Here is a 20503-nt window from a genome sequence, read left to right as displayed (position 1 = left end):
GGATAATTTTGGTTCTTTCTCCGGGAGCGATCTTTTATTTCTTCTTCTACGTGATCGCTAAATATATAATACAAAAAAAAAAAAAGAGCACCTTTCTTTTCTCCACCTCTTTGTTTTTCCTCTAAGTCTTCAGCCGATCAATATTTTGAATCCAGGTAATTTTCCCCTGAGAGTCTTTAGTGAGTGTTGTCGCTCGTTCACAAACCACTGACGCGCGAGTGCATCACTGCTCGTCTATTTGAAGCAAGAGGACTTGATTTAACTGCAGTGTTTTTGTGGAAAAATGGAAAAAGACAAACGACAGAAAACCAAATGAAAAAAGCAAAGAAAGGAAAGAAGAAAATCCTCAAAGGAAGGTTTTCAATGTCGTCTGCTTCTCCCCTGATTGTTGTTTTTCGGAGTCTCGTTAGGAAGCGGAACCCGACTCTGGCTCAAGGTGGATGGACTTGATTTGTGAAGCAGCTCATGCTTTATGTTCCGGGAAGTTTTCCTTATTTAAAAGCACGACTCGGGATTATATATTTATAAGTTTCGGCAGTGATGCAGCCGCGGGACGCAAAGTACTGAGCTGCATTTATATGAGGAATTTTCTGAGGAATCACTGATGAGGAAGACAGATTTATTTATGAGGCGACTCTTACACACCGGGGCTTTTAGAACCCACACACAGAGAGCACGAGAAGAAATTAATGCACAGTCTACAGTATACACGCCATACATCACAGATTATTTAAGATTAAGAGAAACAAGTATGTCAGCAATGATGTGATGAATTGTTGGGAGGGCATAAACCCAGAGAAATATAGCAAGAGATGACTGTAATTATGATGAAAGTAGAATAAAAATGCTTATATTAGCAAAAATGATAATGAATTAATAATAAAGGAAACAGAGCGGAGTTGGAAAAGCTGAGAGAAAAGGAGTAAAGTAAGGAGATTTTCAAAAAGTAAAATAAGCAAAAGTAAGCGTTATAGTGGATTTAAAACTAAAGATAAAGTACTGTGATACATGTATCACAACTGCAAGTGATGAGTGATTCATTGTTTGGTTCATAAAATATTGATCAGTGTTTGTCCAAACCTCTGAAATGATGTTTTCAAACGTCTTGTTTTGTTCACAAACTAAAAATTGTGAATTTTTAATGATTTCTTTGTTTTATGGAGCAAAGAAACCAGGAAATATTCACATTTAAGAAGCTGATTATTTGTTGTAGCCCAAAGAAACGTCTCCTGGTTTTCTCACAGAGTCTGACATAATATTCATAAAGCGACGTCATCCTTGTGTAAGAGAGCGACGGCGTCATCCTTTCATGCTCGCTAACAGAACATGAGTCAGTGTTGGCAGTGACCTCAGGCTCAGTGTGACGTCCAGCAGCAGCAGTGAATCAGTGAATCAGTGATTCATCCTCGTTGTTATTCAAACACAGCAGTCGTCGTCTTCTACGTTGTTCTGTGACGCTGCTGCTGAATCCTGGACGCACGGACGAGCAGCGTTTAGGAATTCATTCAAATCTGAAGTGATAAACACTTGAGGATGACGACGCTGCGCACACACACACACACACACACACACACGCACCTTTGTCACCTGAACGTTCCCTGCTGCTGCCATCTGACATAAACATGACCATTCATTCATTCAATGTCTTACTAATTTCGTTTTAAATTGAATACACTTTCTTTTAAGTTTTTATTTAAAAATGTATATAAATCCTGAGATTATAAATTGACTAATACATATTCTGTACGTCCTAATCTGGATTTTACTCTGTAACCAATGCGGATGCGTCTGCTCACTTATTCCATTGTTTCTTTAATTTTGTCTGTAAAATACACGACTTATTCATAATTTGCCAATGACTAAGTATGAATTTGTGTTGTCAAAGAGTCTAATTTGCCATTTATTAACAATTTGTAGGTCAGGTCACATCAATTGACATTTGTTAATGCTGTTATAAGCATTTACTAACTGTTATTCAGTTTAATGAACAGTTCATTAAAGCATAATGACTTATAATAGCATTAAATCACCATTACCTAACTATAATTAAGCATTTATTAACCATTAATTAACTGTTATTAATGCTGCTTGTGACCATTATTGTGAAAAGGGAAACATGTTAAACATATGTGTTGGTATGCAGTTGTAGGAGAATTAATAACGGTTAATTAATGGTTAATTGTTGCTTATTTAACATGCTTATATATTTGTGAAGACCCACTTTACAATAAGGCTAATGATGAGCAATTTGTAGGCGTTCAAAAGTAGAAGTAAAATTCCACCTGATCTGTTCAGATGTCGCTGAGATAAACACACATGAACGTGTTCAATGGGACTGAACCAAATCCATAATCTGGATCAGATCTGGATGAAACTTAGTCTGACGGTAGAGTCTGATTCTGCATTCCATCACACGCTCCGACTGCGTAATTACACGACTGTTAAAGGTCAGCGTGCATTAACGCATTAACCTCTCTGTTGTCAGATACCGGAGGTGAGAGGTCGTCGTGGTCTTTGCATGTTAAATCACACGCGCGCTCATTAAAGTGTTTGAGGAAATGAAACGTTAACGTGTCACATGGTTCAGCAGAGGTTAATCAGTCACTGCTCACACACACATGAAGATGCAGCTCTCTGCTGCCATCACACAGGAAACCAGAACTACATGTGTCACACATGGAAACTGTCACGTGGATCAATTGTTGTGTATTTATTGCCCCGCAAAGTTCCCTGCTTCAGGTTCCCTGCAGCACTTTCAGATAGGTGACAATCTCCACATCATGTAAAATCTCCTCATATCAATGATCCACTTGTTCACATTGAACCAGAACCCTTTCAGTTCCTTGAAAGGTTTCCTAGTACTTACAGTTCCGTAAACATGTTTCTGGTTTTGATTTTGTGACACTTCAAAAAGTGCTTGTAGAGATTTTATGCTCAAATAGTTGAGGAACCTCTGGGTGAAACTGTGGCTCACCGTTTAATATCCCCACAGCATCGCATAAAAATCACCTTTGAGTTCAGTTCCCGGTATCTAAAGTTCCTGCCTGGAGCTATACATTGGAGACATGGTTTCTGGTTCGGGGACAGTCATTTTAGATAGTTAAGGAACCTGGGTGGAACTTGTTAAATGTGCCTGAGAAATTCATATCAGCTAATCTATAGTTGAGGAACCTTCTGGGTGGAACTTGTTAGTTGTACCTCACTGTTTCCCCTTACAGTAAATATCCACATTGAACCAGGACTGTCTCAGTTCCTTGAAAAGGGTTCCTGGTACTTAAAGGTCCTGCATGGATTGATGAGGTGGAAACCTCATCTGTACTGCCCCCTTCTTGAAGGGGCAGTACACCTTCTGGGTAGAACTTGTTCATTGTGCCTCAGTTTTTAACCCAATCAATCCACAACATTGTGTACAATCTCCTCATATTAAAGAACCAATAGTTTGCATTGAACCAGGAACCTGTCAGTTCCTTGAAAAGGATTCTTGGTACTTAAAAGTTCCTGCATTGATCTATGCAGTGGACACATGGCTTATGTTTCTGGTAGATTCTATGGCCCAAAAAAGTTCCTTGGGGGCGTAGTACTTTAGCGTAGTAGCAGAATACATCTTCTTCGAGTACATATCCAACAGTTCATATTGAATCACAAATCTTTCAGTTCCTTGAAAAGGGTTCCTGGTACCTAAAGTTCCTGCCTGGAACTATATTTAACTGGTTTATGGAGAAATGTGAAGAAATGGCTTATGTTCCTGCTTGGGGGCGTAGTACTTTCAGATTGTTGAGGAACCTTCTGGGTGGAACTTGTTAGTTGTGCCTTAGTTTTTTTTCATATCAGCCAATCCCTACAACATCGCATAAATTCTCCTGATATTAAAGATCCTATAGTTCACATTGAACCAAGAACTGTTCAGTTCCTTGAAAAGGGTTCTTGATACTTAAGGTTCCTGCCTATAACTATACAGTGGAGACATGGCTTGGGGGAATAGTACTTTCAGATTGTTGAGGAACCTTCTGGGTGGAACTTGTTAGTTGTGCCTCAGTTTTTCATATTGTGTAAAATCTCCTCATATCATAGTTCACATTGAACCAGGAACCTTTCAGCTCCTTTAAAAATAGGAGTGTCTGCTACTCAAATGTATTAAATGTGTTTGTTTTCTCTCTGCAGCAAAAAGAAATAATGATTCTGCAAAGACGTGACGACATGCATGAAATCAAGCTGAGACAGTAACACAATTTAAATGCAAAAGAGGAGGAGCTTCTGTTCTTTTCTTTTCTCTTTAACAAGGCAGATTTATTATTCCCAGATAGAAGCAGACGAGAAACCTCTCGTTAGACCTGCACATGTTTTCTTCTGACGGTCAAATATTGCATTTCTCTTCATCCTCGTCGAGGTTTTCAGTTTGTGTTGGAGACAGAATGAGCCTCCCACTGTGTGACAACCCAAAGCCCCGTGGACATGATTCTGCCTAAATCAATCAGACTGCTGGAATGAGTGCCACCGACACCATGTGCCACAGCTCCGCTGATCTGTATCTGTCACTTGTTATTTTCCTGAACGCAGCTCTGCTCTTTGTGTTTGCTGAGTCGCTCGTTCCTTTTCACTCCATCTGGTTTTGTATCGTAATCTTTCCTCATCTGCCGCCTCATCCTGTTTCTGTCCATTCAGACGTTTTATTGTCTGAAAGAAAAACCTGTTCTCTGTCGATAAGTTGTACATTCGAGGCATTATTGTGTTTTTTTATGACATATTCTCAGTGTCAGACATTTTACTCAGCTTCATTAGTTACAAATACACTGTAAAAAAAATTGATAGGTGGTTATTTAAGCATATTTTCTTATTCATATTCAGTTATGCTGACATTTTAGACTCAAACACACCTGACAGTCGTCTTTATGTATTCATTTATTAAGTTAGGCATAGATTACACATATCCAACATAAGGCCTTGGGGCCAGATACGGCCCGCAAACCAGTTTTACCCGGCCCATGACGTTTTTAGGTTACTGTAAATACAAACACCTCACTTTCATATTATTAGCATTTAGCCGGCGAAACACATATCAAAATAATCACATTTTGGATGTATTCTTTCATATTTTACTTTTAAAATGTAAATACTATCTATGCATGTTACATATAAAGATTTAGGTTTAATGATTATTATTTCTTTAAAACCTGCCCTGGTGGCGATCATTTCAAAATAAAAGTCTCTCTGACTGGAACAATCATCTTTCTCGTTTACAGTTTTAACTATAGTTAAAAAAAAATACTATATATATAACAGAGGATAAAAGGAAATCAAACTTCAAATTATTAAATCTTAAAAAAAAAAACTGAATGTGTCCAAGAATAAACATCTATGTGCACAAAGGATGTTCTGTTAACTGCTGAAATCCTTGAAAATGAGAGGCAACATCTCAGGGGGCGATGCTCCTACTACAAATTCAAAAATATTCTAATTTATTTATTTTCATTCATATTCTTTATCATATTCATATTCCTGTAACCTTTCCTTGACTCAGAAAGCCTCGTTGAGATTAAACAGCTCATTTTCCAGTGTCACAGACAAATAATAACTTATATACGTGTGCTGATTTACAGTCTCAGTAAAATAGACGCTTCCCAAATTCTATAACTGATTTAAAAATGACTGGTGTGAGTTTATGACCTTGTCTTGTCTGAGTCACAGTTTCTCTTTCACTCTCGACACTCATCGCTTCACATGAAAATGAGATCAAGGAGGCCAACGTTTCTCCAATAACTTCTTCCTCTGATGATGCACATTCACCATGAATCACAGGAGACAAACTGTGGACGCGTTAGATAACTCTGATGTAACAACAATTCGCCGTTACTGCATTTCACAGCTCAGCGTACGTTTGAATCTGTTAATAGACGACGCATGAGACAACAGAGGTTAAATAAACAACGTCTGCGTTTACAGAGTTAACCATCGATGAAGTCTGAAAGGGGGCGCACACACGCACAAAGCCTTATCACTAACTGACCTGTTAATGCCTAACCACTTGGTGGCGCTCTTGTTTTGGTCAAAGGAGACAAGGTGAAAGACGGTAACCATGGAAACATTCACTGAATCACTGAAGGGAGGGGGCGGGGTTACAAGGAGGGCGGAACTGTAAGTAGGTGAACCTCAAGCTGTCAAATCACATGTAGCTCCGACAACTTAAAGTCACGACTCTCCTCACGTGGAAGGCTAGTTAGCCTGATGTTGAAGGCTAGTTAACCTGAAATGGAATGCTAGTTAGCCTGATAACGTAGAAGGCTAGTTAGCCTAACGTAGAAGGCTAGTTAGCCTGACGTGGAATACTAGTTAGCCTGATGTTGAAGGCTAGTTAGCCTGACGTGGAATACTAGTAAGCCTGATGTTGAAGCCTAGTTAGCCTGATGTGGAATACTAGTTAGCCTGATATTGAAGGCCAGTTAGCCTGACATGGAATGCTAGTTAGCCTAATGTTGATGGCTAGTGAGCCTGATGTGGAATACTAGTTAGCCTGACGTGGAAGGCTAGTTAACCTGATGTTGAAGGCTAGTTAGCCTGACAAGGAAGGCTAGTTAGCCTGATGTGAGAGGCTAGCCCAATGTGGGAGGCTAGTTAGCCGGTCGTGGAAGGCTAGTTGGCCTGTTGTGAGAGGCTAGCCTGACGTGTACCCTCGTGAAAGTATGAACAGAACCATGGTAATGTACACAAATGCGAAAATGCTAAGTGGTTCCAGTTGAATGTGGAAGTGTGACTTCAGCTCTTAGCATGTAGCATGTGTTCAGTGTGAGTGTGAGTTAAATAACTGAACATGAACAGAAATAACGTCATCTCTGCCTGTGAACCTGAATCTCAGTCACACAAACGTCTGTGGTTCATAACGACAGTGAAGTATTTGAGTTGTGCAGTGAAGCGTCGCAGGTCTGTCATAAATCAGCTGCTTCTGTGTGAGCGCTGATATGTGGCTACAGCAGCTGACCTTCTCTCTGCGCCTGCTTTGTAGGTAATTACTTTCTCGGAGCAATTTCATTTCATTTTATTTCCTCCCTTACAATTATTCTTTCCAAATTATTTCCAATTATATTTACCTCCATCAAGAAGGTTCTATTTTCATGGGCATGGGTTTATCTGTACATTTGTTCTTCTTTTAGCAACTTCCTGTCTGCAGTTTTTGACGAATCAATGTGAATTTTTTTGTGATGGGTCCATGAATCTACTTAACGTGGTCGTACCTGGGTTCTTTTCTTAGTTCCTGCTCTTATGAGGTTCAGCTGAGTCGATACTCAAATGTGACATCGTCAGACTGCCGGCCTCTGATTGGTCAGAGAGTGTCATCACTGAAGAGTCATGAGCGAGACGTCCGACGCAAGAATCAAAGGCAACAATGTCCAACTGTAGATCAAAATTAAAAAGACTTAAATATCCTGAAAACATGCGTTCATCTCCAACATTTAGCAAAGCATGCAAGGAGTATGAATTCATGGAAAACAACACGACTGATACTAAACTGAGTAGAGTTAGAAGTGTTTAATGGAAAATAGCCATTAGTGAGGGTAGGGTTGAAAAAGTTTTGTTTACAGACAATGACAATAACACACGTAGCTTCGTCGTTCAAATGAGCGTCGCTACTAGATTTAACCTTCATTTAACCAGATAAAAGAGCACTGACTGGGCCAAGAACAGCAGCAGCACACATCATAGTTAATAAAAACATCAGTAATAATGAATTTCTGTTCTCTGAAGAAAAGAACCAAGCCAAGAAGAGCCTGATAAACCAGAGTCATTCGCGACTATCGGCTGTCGTTCTGCAGCCGTAGTTGTAGAATCTCCTTCCTCGTGAATGGTTACAAATGTTCAAATTAAATTACAGACAGTTATGGAAACCTTTGCAACCAACTCTTTACACAGTGTGACATTTTAAAGGTCACTGTTGTCCCTTTTTTTTTTTTTTTTAACATATATCATATTTAAATAAATAAATGGTACAGTGTGAATATACTGGCTACTGTGTAACTCAGAGCTCAACCTGAAACCAGCTAAACAAACAGAGACACAAATTAAATAGTAACTTTTTCAGATCATAAAATAGTTAACACAGCAGTTCTGAGTTCTCTGATCCTGCACCAGTCTCTGATCCTGTCCTAGTCTCTGGTCCTGTCTTAGTCTCTGGTCCAGTCTTAGCCTCTGGTCCTGCAGGTATGGGAGAATCCAGGCAAAAGCTTTTGTGCTGCAGGTCTGTTCAGGATAAGCTTCCACGAGCTCACAGAGAAGAACTGTATCACATCCTGAGGATGACTGGACCTCTGGTAAGACCTGCACTGTGTGTGTGTGTGTGTCTGAGGCTGACCTTGGCAGGACCAGAAGTCCTCATGGAGAACAAAACCTGGTCCTAGTGAGGCAGAACCTCTTTTCTTGGAAACTGGATTTGACTCGGATTTGAATTGTGGTTTTGTTGGGACACAGGATATTATGAGCACGATATTATCGGCACGATATTGGCTTTACAAAGTATTATCAGATATCGTCAAACACACCAAGATCCTCCTGGACTTCTTCGCTGGCGCCCTCTATGGCTATCATTGTTTATTATCTTAAAGTTGATTTATTTTGCACGTTAAAGAAAATGTATGTCTACATCTGCTGTGACATGAGTATGAAAAATTCAATTTGAGGAAACTTATGTCTATCTGTATTGGATTTTAGTCTAAACCCTGCGGATGTATCAGATATCTGTTATCTGATATCGGCAAAAGGTGCAACAGCATGGATCCATAGTGGTGTTAGGTTAAGCTTAGGGTTAAAAATTAACTGCTTTAGTCTGACATTTTGACCTTGTGGGGACATTTTGTCTTTAAAGGGCTTTTTTAGGCCTAAGTTAGGGTTTAGGCACGTAAGGGTAAGGGTTTGTGTGTGTTCCAGGTATTCCTCATGTTGTGGGGACCTGTTTACACGAAACTCAAGTCCCCATGGGTTGAGGTTAGGGTGAAGTTAAGGTCAGTGTTAGTTATGGTTAAGGTAAGAGCGGGTGACCCTAAGTCTCCAGGTCGTGAACATAAGTCCGAGTCACATCGTCTGAAGTCATGGAAACCAGACTTTGTGTTTTCCGTGCTTCCTGGGTGTTCTCAATAATGAGTTGGTTTCTTCACCCCAGGATTGATGAGAGTGTTTGCTTTGAAATGTCAGGGGGAAAATAGACTTTGTGTCTGGGTTCCCGAGGCAGCAATGAGTCAAACTAAAGCAGTGTTGTGCAGGATTTCAGCCGGTGGCTGCCTGTACGCTGTCAACACGATGAAAGTGCACAGGCTCATTTTCAAAACATGGCAAAAGCTAATTAACTGTAACTGGTGTTGACTGTGATTTACAGCACATTTACCTGCAAGGAGAGATGATCGAAAGGCTGCTCAGTCTCCTCGGCGTCTGCCATCTTTAAATGAGATTAGATTCTCTGATTAGATTTGACTTTATTGATCCCACAGTGGAGAAATTCAGTTTGTTAGAGCAGCAGAGGAGTGAGAGGAAGACGAGCAACAAAATACAACAGCGTTTAAAATAAAGAATATAGAAACTCAAAAATACAATAAGCAGTACTATAAAAAAGAAAAATATGTGAGAAGTGTTAAAAATATCAATCTCTATCTTCTTTGACCTTTGGCAAATTATTATATATTTTTAAAGCTAAATGTTTGCTCTCGAACTAAGACACTAAAACTTTATTTTTCCATCAAGAACTCTATTTTAAATTATATTATTATACATTCCTTTTTTATGTGTTTAAAAATGCAGATTGGAGAGACTACGCACTACAGCAGTGTTTCCCAAACTCTGGGTCGAGACCCACAGATGGGTCGCAGGCGATTGTTTTTGGGTCCCAAAACCAGTTTGCTGAATTTTCCCAAACTTTGTATGTATTTGTTTAAAGTAACATACATAAAATGAAGTTGTAATTAATTTACCAAACATTTCTTGAAATCGTTTTATTTAACAAGTCAAAGTTATATTATTTGTCACAGATGTGGCTGTAAATTAGTTACTAATGATTTATATTGTGATTTGGGTCACGGTAGTTTGGTGTCTTTAAAAAGTGGAGAAAAAATAAATCAGTATATTATAATAAAATCTTCATAAAAAATATGAATAATTTAATTTAATATGAATAATTTAAGTTTGCCTGTTCAATATAAAAAATACTTAATGGACTTGCCGATTTTTTGGGGGTCCCCAAACAAATTTGCAAAATAACATAATTTACCAATTCACCAAATATTCATTTACCAATTAAAGAATGATATTACACTGTAAATTAGTTATTATGACAAATTAGCTCTTTTCACAACTTATATTGTGATTTGGTCGTGATAGTCAATCATCTTTAAAAAGTCTGTTCTGTATAAATCTTAACTAAACTTTGGGAAAATTCTGCTCATTTGTTTGGGGACACAAGAAAATTGTCCCACGACCAAGCTGTGGTCCCCGAACCAGACTTTGCTCACTGATATAGAGTAGTTTTAGTTTAACATATAAAATATTGTTCCTCATATTCTTTATTTACCTTAATGGTTCCTCATGTACCTTACTTGTTGAACGACAAATAAAGCTCCTTGATCCTGAACTCATTAGATTAAAAAATTGTTATTTGTTATATTGAGACAACTTTCTTGTTATATCGTCTTAAGTTTGTTTGTCATAATAATGTGAACTGATTATTTTCTGGTTGATAGCAATAACACTTTCCTGCAGTGTTTTTCAAAAATCAGTCATTTTGTTGTTTGATTTATGGATAAACAGTTAAATATTTATCAGCTGTGAGATTAGTTACAGATTAGCATCGGTTGTAGAGCTGCTCTCTTTATCTGCTGCCGCTCCTTTGTCGATGTTTGTCTGTTTCTCTGCAGCTGCTCGCTCGAATCCTTCATTACCTCCTTCCATTTGTGGTCACAATGTTCTGTGGACGTCTGGGAAATGAAGTGATGGCTGGATATGGATTAGCTTCTGCGGTAAGTGATCGTCAGAGGTGTGGAGGCCGACATGAGAAGAGTACTCGAGGTTTAATTTGTGATAAAAAACTTCAAGAAGCTCTTACAACTTTCAGAAACGTGATGATTTTATCAAAATATCAGCCACATCATGAGTCACTGAAATATTACGTGGTGCTTTTACTGATGTGAGTTTTCTTCATGTTTTCATTTCAGGCTCTTAACATCTCCACGATCGCTACAGGATGTGGTCTGTCACTAGCATGTGATACTTTGGTGTCTCAGGTCTCAGGCAAAATTCAATGTGCAATTTCTGGTTTTGATGGTGTGCTCCGTTTACATCGGAAGTCAGAACTTTCTTGTGGACCATGTTCCAGTTGAGAAGTCGGTGGGAAAAGAAACATGGACACAAGCCTCGTTCAGGCTCGCCATTGTTCACAAAACCAGTCGATCGAAAACAGAATCAACCCGAGTGACAGAAAATAATAAAACTGTAATAATGAATTGAAGCAGCAACAAAACAGTAGTATACAGTATATAAAAGCTATCAGTGTTCTTTAATTAAGTTCTCATCTCGTGCCTTTTTTATTTCCCAATAAGTTCCCAATATTTGATTCATGCTGTGTTCCATTTACATTAAAAGTTGAAACTGGGACTGCGCTCAAAACAAACACTTCTACTATGAAATGTCATCATAAATATAAATAAACATAAATTCATGATTGAATATTGAGAGGACCCGCCCCCTCTTGACCAGACTAGATGCTCATTGGCCCTCAGGTCATTTGAGTTTGAGACCTCTGCTCTAGTGATAGTTTACTCACACAAATAGCTTCAATTTGAAGAAAGAGTACGATGTGAACAACTGATAAAAGACAGAAGTGCATTTAAAGTAGCAGAGCGCTTTTACTGAGTTTCCTTTCTATTAATAAAAATAACAAAATACACATTCAAGAAACATTAAAATCAGAGTAAAATAGATAATACAAATATTGAGTACAGAGAAAACTCTTCTGACTTGGAACTCCACAATTCCGACTACAACCGGAATGCACCATAACCCTTAAAGAATACTTAACCGATTTGCATTTAGCTAAGTATTACTAGAATAGGGGCATTATTCTTGAGTGTGTCACTGGTGGGCACATAACAAAGAAAAGAATGAAGATATTTCTCAACTAGGGGGAAACTGAGGTAGGGAAGCACATTTTTTCAAAAAATACTATTCTAGTAATACAAATATAAGTGCAAATCGGTGAAATATTCCTTTAAATTGACTAACTCCACATCCCAACACTCTCTAACCATGACATGACTGACACTATGTGTGTGCAGACGTTTGGGGGTAAGAACCTGCTGCGGGTGGGAGTGATCCTTCAGCGCGGCATCATCATCCTGCTGCTGTTCTGTTTGCCCTGCTGGGCTCTGCTCATCAACGCCCAGAACATCCTCTTATGTCTGGGCCAGGAGCCGGAGGTGGCCAGGTAACCGACAATTATCCTCACATCACTCCGTCAGATGGAGATTCTCAAAGACAAGGATCCTTCCACAGTGGAGAGGATCATTCTAAGTCATGTCCCACAGGGACGAGGAGAGACTTTCTCATTAACATTTAATGAGCCCGTGCTTCATTCTGCCACAGAGTGAAAAACCAAGAACACAACAAAAGCTCTGGTCTCTGTCAGCTCAATGTGTGACAACGGCAAGACGTCTCACACTGGACAAATGTCAGAACATGAGCCTGGAGCAATTCAAATTTGCAAGAAATGTCAAGATATTTTATTCCCTCAGTGTTTGAAAACATGCTTTGAAAATATTACACTGAAAAAAGGGAACGACGTACAATTGAATTGAACATAGCTTATGTGTTGTATGAGGACTTTGACACAGTTGATCGTTGTTCACAAAGAGAATTCTACCTCAGAATTATTGTGGGTTCACACATAAGGAAGTACCACAAGGTTCAGTTCTGCACCCTTTTTTAAAATTTATTACACACATAAATAACCTTGGACAAGATTTATCTAACTACATAATCTAGCTAACTAGCAAGCTAAACTAGCTGACTACATTATGTATGTAGCCAGCTATCTAAGATAGCTAACTACATGATGTAAGCTAGCTAATAATGTAAGCTAGTTCTGCAAGTCGGCTAAATATCTAAGCTAGCTAATGATGCTAGCTATGTGTAAGAATAGTGTCACTACTACAGTGATGTCATGCTTGTGCTGTGTTTATGAACGTAGCACATTTTCATGACGCTAACTTCATATTTCTTGCCATGGACAAAACTCCTGACGCTGAATATTTCCCTCTTTATTTCAGAATAGCTCAGCTCTATATTACAGCTTTTCTTCCTGCAGTTCCTGTGAGTTTGACTTTTCATTCCTTCATCTACAAAATCAAGGAACTCACTTTTTATTCATTCATTCATTCATTTATTCATCTTTGTCTTTTAGGCAATGTTTCTATATCAGCTGCAGGTTTCATATCTACAGAACCAGGTCTAGTACACACACACACACACACACACACACACACACACACAGATACTCTACAGTAATGTGCTGTTTTATCACTGTAAAAACAGATTTTTAAGAAAGTAAAATAAGCCTAATTTCTGGGAAATTATTCTTATTTTTGACTAAAAAGAAAAACAGTGCCAAGCAAGTTTTGCAATAAAAAAATATCTCACAGCTTATTTTAATCTTAAATAACAAGCTAAAACTAGCTTTTAATGCTCACGACTGGTGTGTATTACGTAGATTTCACTATCACAGATTGGTGAGTGTGAAATTCTAATATAAACATTCTTAAAGTCAGCTTAGTTAAGTTAAGTTAAGTGAGACTCATTTTAAGTTTCTTACATAATAGAATTTTAACTTTCTTATATCTTGCCCCATTTTATACAACGTATGCAATTTTTATACAGTGTATTTTTGTACATTTTTGTGCAATCTTAGACTTTCAATCTCTCATATTTCTGCATTTCTTATCTATTATTTGTACAGAGGTGCTTCTAGTCGCAATTGAGAGATTCGTACCTGTGTTTAATGACAATAAAGTTCATTTATTAATTTACTTATTTTAAGTAAATGACATTACAAGTTAGACATCTGAGTTAGTTTGAAGTATTTTATACAAGCAAAATTGACTTCAAGCCACAAACCTGTTAGAATATTTGGCTTATTTACAGTTTTACAGTGTATTTCATCAGATGTGTTGCTGTAAACAAACAAACATGTGTTGTTTTGTTTCTCAGGGTCTGATTTTGCCTCAGATGTACACGGCTGCTGCGGCTAACGTCGCTAATGTGCTGACAAACTACGTCTTTCTCTACTGGCTGGATCTGGGAGTGAGGTGTGTAAATACTCATATCACTGAAACACAATCAGATTCTGAGTACACCGTGACTGTGTGTGTGTGTGTGTGTGTGTGTGTGTGTGTGTTACAGTGGATCTGCTGCAGCCAACTCTCTGTCGCAGGTTTACATCTGTGCTTTTCTCTTTGCTTACATTCGATGGAAGAAGCTCCACGTGAAAACATGGGGAGGTGAGGGATTTAATATGCACATGCACACATGTTCATCCGGTTTGTATAATATTATGTTATGTTATGTCTCCCCCTGCAGGCTGGTCGATGGAGTCACTGCAGGAGTGGGGCTCCTACATGAAACTGGCCATTCCCAGTACAATGATGACCTGTTTTGAGTGGTGGGTTTATGAGATTGGTGGATTCTTTGCAGGTAATCTGAATATTTGTTGTGCAGTTGTACGTTTTAATTAAACGAGGTGAGTCTGAGTGGTGACTGTGACTTTCCTCTTCGTCTCTGTGTGGATCAGGAATGTTGAGTGAAGATGAACTGGCAGCTCAACATGCTGTGGTCATGGTGGCATTCATCACCTACATGGTACCTTTCATTCTCACCTGAAAAAGTGTTCTTTAAAGGTTCAGAGGGAGACATTTACCAAGGTTTATCAGCAGAAAAATGTGTTTGTTTATGTGTATAATGGCTTTAAATCAAAAATGATTTGATTCTTATGGCCTTTGAATGAGACGTCGTTACATTTCGTCCATGTTTTTTAAGTTTACGTCACTTCTGAGTTCCGATGCAAATGCATGTGTTTTCTTTGTAAAATAACAAATCTGTTAGTTTCCTCTGGGAGTTCAAGGTGCGGCGTGCGCTCGTGTAGGAAACGCTCTGGGAGCAGGAGACACAGCCAGAGCCATTCTCGCCAGCAAACTGTCGCTCGCTCTCGCAGGTGGGTCGGAAACATACTCTGCTGCTCATAAAGAAAATATCATTTGTCCACGTTTAGTTTTGGAAACACTTGTTTGGTGTTTGACGGTGGTCACCGCTCTTCTCTCACAGGCGGCATCGCGATCGTTCAAGGTCTGTTCCTGGGAGCGACTAAATCTGTGATCGGCTTCATGTTCACCTCTGACGAGTGAGACTTTAAACATAAACACACTTATTTAATATCAGCTGTAACACAAACTGTGTCAGACATTTGAATTTCCACGTCAGGAAGATCGTCGCGCTGGTGTCACACCTGATGAACGCTTACTGTTTCCTGCAGTTCTTTGACGGTCTCGTGGTGAGTCTGCAAGTGTTCATTAAAATATATATATATATATATATATATATATATATATATATATATATATATATATATATATATATATATATATATATACAGTATATATATAAAAAAATATACATATAGATATATATTTCTATACATATACATATAGATATATATACTGTGTATGTCAAAGTCTCATAGACAATCATTAGATTTGTTGTTTAGAATCGTGTTAATGATCATATTTATTTATTTCTCTATCATTGTCCCTCAGAAAGTGACCATATTGTAATAATCTGTTAGAAAAGTCACCATCAAAGAGAAATCAGTGATCAAACGTATTTGTTATACATGTGTATGTGTTATAAAAACAAGGTCAAGGTCAAACAAATAAAAATGTAGAAATCTGACAAGATCTAATAAGAATTTTGTCAGTGTGTCTTTTTTTGAAAGACCAGAAGACGTTCAAGTTCCACGAGATGTCAAAACTAAATTTTATTTTGTTTTTGTGTTGCTCACTTTACAGAAGAGGATTAGGGCCACATGTGAGATAAAAAAATATATATAAAAAGCCATCATTCTGACATTAAAATTGTGTGAGATTAAAGTCAGAACTCTGAGATTAAAGTCAGAATTCTGATATTAACGTTTTTTTAGATTTAAATCATAATTGTGTATGATTAAAAAAAAGTCAGATTTCTGAGAAAAAAGTCAGAATTTTGCGAGATTAAAGTCCACATCCGGCCCGTGAGATATATATGTTCTCTGTTTCCTGCTCCTCCGTTGACACAGTTATGAAGTTATGTTGTCTGAAAAAGAAATAAACAAATTAAATTGAACATTTTTTAAAATGTCTCTGAAACATCAAAGTGAGCAGAGACTCAGACTTTTGATCAGCGCTGTTTATATTATGATGACAAAAGTAGGTTTTATAGACTGTGTGTGTTTGTTCCTCCTCACAGTGTGTGTGTGTGTGTGTGTGTGTGTGTGTCCTCAGTGTGTGTGCACAGGCATCTTCCTGGGCACCGGCAAACAGAAGATTCCAGCTGTGGCTAATTTTGTGGGATACTACTGCATCGGAATTTCACTCAGTATAATTTTAGTGTTTGTGGCAAAGCTTCGGATTTTGGGTGACTGGATTAATGTTTTATTATTTCAAGTGGTGAATGATAGCAGTGAATGTGACGAGTGAATCCCGCTGCGGCTTCTTCTCTGCAGGTTACTGGCTGGGCCTCCTCGTCTGTGTCGTTCTTCAGTCCACCTTCTACATCACTGTCATCTTCAAGCTGAACTGGGAGAGAATGACAGAGGAGGTGCTGTATGAAAGAGTCAGGATCATCCGTTTTAAAGAAGAAAAACACAAATTCTCCTCTGTTTTCACACCAAAAACCTGAAAAATGTGGCAGGTTTTTAATGGAACAACAGCTCACTTTATATCAGACACACAGGCCTGATAATCCTCACACACTCAGCTTCACAACAATAATAATTAGGACTGAAAGGGCCCTCATGCAAGTCAGGGAGTCCCCCTCACTCAAGAGTCAACTTTAGGTTAAGTTTGTGTCCGTAGACGTGTCTGTGGTCGTGCTCATGAGTCAGGTATGAAGTTTCGAGGCGATCGGTCAATTAATGCCAAAGTTAAAGGGCACTTCCTGTTTCGTGTCGAATAGTCGAGGGTTGCCGTGGCCACGCCCTCTTGAATCTATAAAACCTTTTGACAACTTTTTGCCTTTGATGTGTCGAGTACAAATTGTCACAACTCGCCAAAATCGACGCCAAAATTCATAATGGCTGACTTCCTGTTGAGTTGAGGCCATGGTTGAGATTTAGTTTTTTGTTTGTCTTGGTCTATAACATCTTTCCACCAAGTTTTGGGAAATTCAGTGGAACTCAATTTTGTCTCTGTTTTCACCTTAGGGGGCACTACAGAGCCCTTAAGCAAAGCACAGGTTCCGGGAACTATGTCAATATCGCAGTTTCGCCAGACCTCAGTCAGTGCAAAGCTTCAAAAAAATGATAAAAAAAACGAAAAACAAGCTTAATCTAAAATTGAATCTAAAACTTCTAAAAATCAGAAGACTAGTGTTGCACCCTGCGGAGGAACTGTAGTGAAGTGAATGTCCAGCAGCAAAAAAACACATTTTAAACAAAGCGCTATTATCAAAAACATTCAAAGGTCTTTTTTATCCACAGTTTCTGTCTGTTCTCTTGTTTTCAGGCTGTGAAACGAGCCCAGAAAAAGATTCACATGACGTTGTTAAGCGACGCAGCTCTGACGGACAACGGTAACATCGCTGAGAGCCACACGGTGGGTAACGGGAATGTACGTGGCCTCTCTTTTTTTCACTCCCTACCACTTACAACCTAAGTGGTTTTTCATTGGGTCTGCAAAAAACGACTATTTTCATAATCCATTAATCTGTCGCTGAGTTTCTGGATTGATCAATTTGTTGTTTGGTTTTTGAAATGTCAGAAAATGTTGATCAGTCTTTGTCAAACCTGGAAATGTCCTGTTTTTGTCCACAAACACAAAATAATTCAAAAAAGACACCAGGTACGATCACAGCAGTAGAGCTAGAACCATACACAAGACCATTCTTCTGATTTTGCTACTGTCTTGCTACACCAGGGTCCACGCAATGCGACCCAGGGTCCTGTAGTATCCCTCTTAACCATCGGGTGGTGGTGCAAGTCTGGACGCAGGGAATAGGATGCATTGCTACCAAAGAAGAAGAGAGCGATGCTACAGCTCCCTAAGGTTTTTGTTCCTCTGTTTTAGCTGGTGAACGACGACACTGAGGTGAAGGATGAAGATGTGCAGCAGCAGAGGACGCGAGGACGTCTCTCCGCGGCTCAGCTGGTCCTCAGACGAGGCCTCGCCATCCTCACCACCGTCTTGTTTCTGGTCGTGGGAACATGTGTTCACTTCCTCGTTCCTTTACCAGAAAATGTTTCCTCAGAGAAGAACGACACGCTGGACTGGATCAATGCCACACACAGTCCTGATCCAATCCTCTCCACTCAGCTCATCCAGTAAGACGAGACAGCAGAATCTCCTGAGTCTCCAGAATCTTCAGAGCTTTCTGAGTTTCCAGAATCCTCAGAGTCTCCAGAATCTTCAGAGCTTCTGAGTTTCCAGAATCTTCAGAGTCTCCAAAATCTTCAGAGCTTTCTGAGTTTCCAGAATCTTCAGAGTCTCCAGAATCTTCAGAGTCTCCAGAATCTTCAGAGCTTCTGAGTTTCCAGAATCTTCAGAGTCTCCAAAATCTTCAGAGCTTTCTGAGTTTCCAGAATCTTCAGAGTCTCCAGAATCTTCAGAGTCTCCAGAATCTTCAGAGCTTCTGAGTTTCCAGAATCTTCAGTCTCCAAAATCTTCAGAGCTTACTGAGTCTCCAGAATCTTCAGAGCTTACTGAGTTTCCAGAATCTTCAGTCTTCAGAGTTTTCAGAGTCTCCAGAATCTTCAGTCTTCAGAGTCTCCAGAATCTTCAGAGTCTTCCGAATCTTCAGAGTCTTCCGAATCTTCAGAGTCTTCAGAATCTTCAGAGTCTTCAGAGTCTTCAGAGTTTTCAGTCTTTAGTGTCTTCTGATCATGAAATGACTCCGGTAAATATTGATAAAACTGTGAAGTAAAATAAATAAAAGTTCAAATGTCTTTCAGACACAAATGTTTTTGTTTCATTTTAGGTTTTTTTTTGGAATTTTATTGTGATGTTTAACTTTTCTTTGTTCTTGTTTCTTTTTAATATTTTTTGGTTTATTCAGTCTTTTCTATTCATATAATATTTTATATCATTAAATGTTTTGGTAAAAATTTAACATTTTTTAAAATTTGAAAGGTTTTATTATAATTTTATAGAATCTAAATGATTTTAAAATCAGATTTTTTTTAATGTATTTGTATGCCTTTTTGTATTTTAATTTTTCATACAAATTTTTTGATTTACTTTTTTACACTTTTTTTTTTAATTTTCTGGCATTTTACAAAAAGTCCAAATTCTGTGAAATTCAATGAAATTCTTACTTTGTTGTCCACTCAAAAAATACCAGCAATAAAGTATACAAAAAGAAATAGTATTAAAAAATTGTATATAAATATACATATAAACAAAAATAATAAATATAAAAAAAGTTTATATATGCATAAAAATAAATGTAAATATATGCATATATATACAAAAGAGAAGTGTGAACTGTACATTAAGGGAAACTTTAGGAGAAACTCAGAGAAACTATGCCTGAGTGGGAAACTGTGATATGTAAATGCAAAGATGCTGCGCTCAAGTAAGAGACTTAAAGTGACAGTTATGGAAACAGATGAATTTAAGTGCTGTAATTTCATTTTTTTTCTTTCAACAATGACATTTATGGTCTATTATTTTATCAAATTTCAGCAAGTTGATATTTTCTGAAGTTCTGTTGATTGACTGATGTGAATGAATTGTCAGTGATTGTTAATCCCCGTCTTCATAAGAAGGCAAAATTAGTTTTTCATTTATCTCTTGATGCTAATAAATATAGTGTGTTGTCTCATAAACGTGTCGTGTTTGGACGCAGGAAGAGTCTGATAAAGTTCACAGTCAGTAAACAGTTACTCGATGTGTTGATGGAGCCAAAGTCAACAACAGTCTCCTCTGAGTCTTTGTGTTTGTCGGCCTTCTTCTCTCACAGTCCTCGTTGTTTCAGCTGCCCGGGCTTTGATCCAGGGAAACCGGGACCACAACAAGATTTCCGTCTTTTCCAGCTTCCTGCAGAGAAACTGGGATCACAGAAGAGTCGCAGTCTTTAGAGGACAGTCCTGCTCCGGCGTCTCTGGCGTCTCCAGCGTCTCCGTGGACATGGGAGGTTTGAGAGAGAGGCTTTTCTGCTGCTGGATTCATCACAGAGAAGAACTCCAGCACATACTGAAGATGACAGGACCTTTGGTGAGAATCTGCTCTGTGTTTAATTT

The 20503-nt window shown here is 38.5% G+C and overlaps 1 protein-coding gene across 2 annotated transcripts; it reads left to right on the top strand.

The window, feature by feature from the left end:
• Window positions 1-8097: 8097 nt before the first annotated feature.
• On the top strand, window positions 8098-19074 carry LOC131463220 (multidrug and toxin extrusion protein 1-like). Of its 2 annotated transcripts, none has more exons than XM_058634998.1 (17): window positions 8098-8300; window positions 10887-10988; window positions 11184-11252; window positions 12303-12451; window positions 13293-13335; window positions 13427-13471; window positions 14230-14327; window positions 14422-14519; window positions 14599-14712; window positions 14810-14877; window positions 15121-15229; window positions 15340-15415; window positions 15496-15565; window positions 16551-16683; window positions 16772-16866; window positions 17772-17861; window positions 18333-19074. In XM_058634998.1, exons 1-17 carry the CDS (start codon window positions 8193-8195, stop codon window positions 18588-18590), a joined length of 1725 nt encoding a protein of 574 aa, XP_058490981.1. In that variant the 5' UTR covers window positions 8098-8192; the 3' UTR covers window positions 18591-19074. The 2 variants fall into 2 exon arrangements, with proteins under 2 accessions (XP_058490981.1, XP_058490980.1); XM_058634997.1 differs by having other exon boundaries at window positions 17772-17876.
• Window positions 19075-20503: the final 1429 nt, after the last annotated feature.

Source organism: Solea solea, chromosome 7 (assembly GCF_958295425.1).
Source record: "Solea solea chromosome 7, fSolSol10.1, whole genome shotgun sequence".
Lineage (NCBI taxonomy): Eukaryota > Metazoa > Chordata > Actinopteri > Pleuronectiformes > Soleidae > Solea > Solea solea.
Note: the sequence above shows the minus strand (reverse complement) of the source record. Positions and strands in the feature narration are given on the sequence as shown.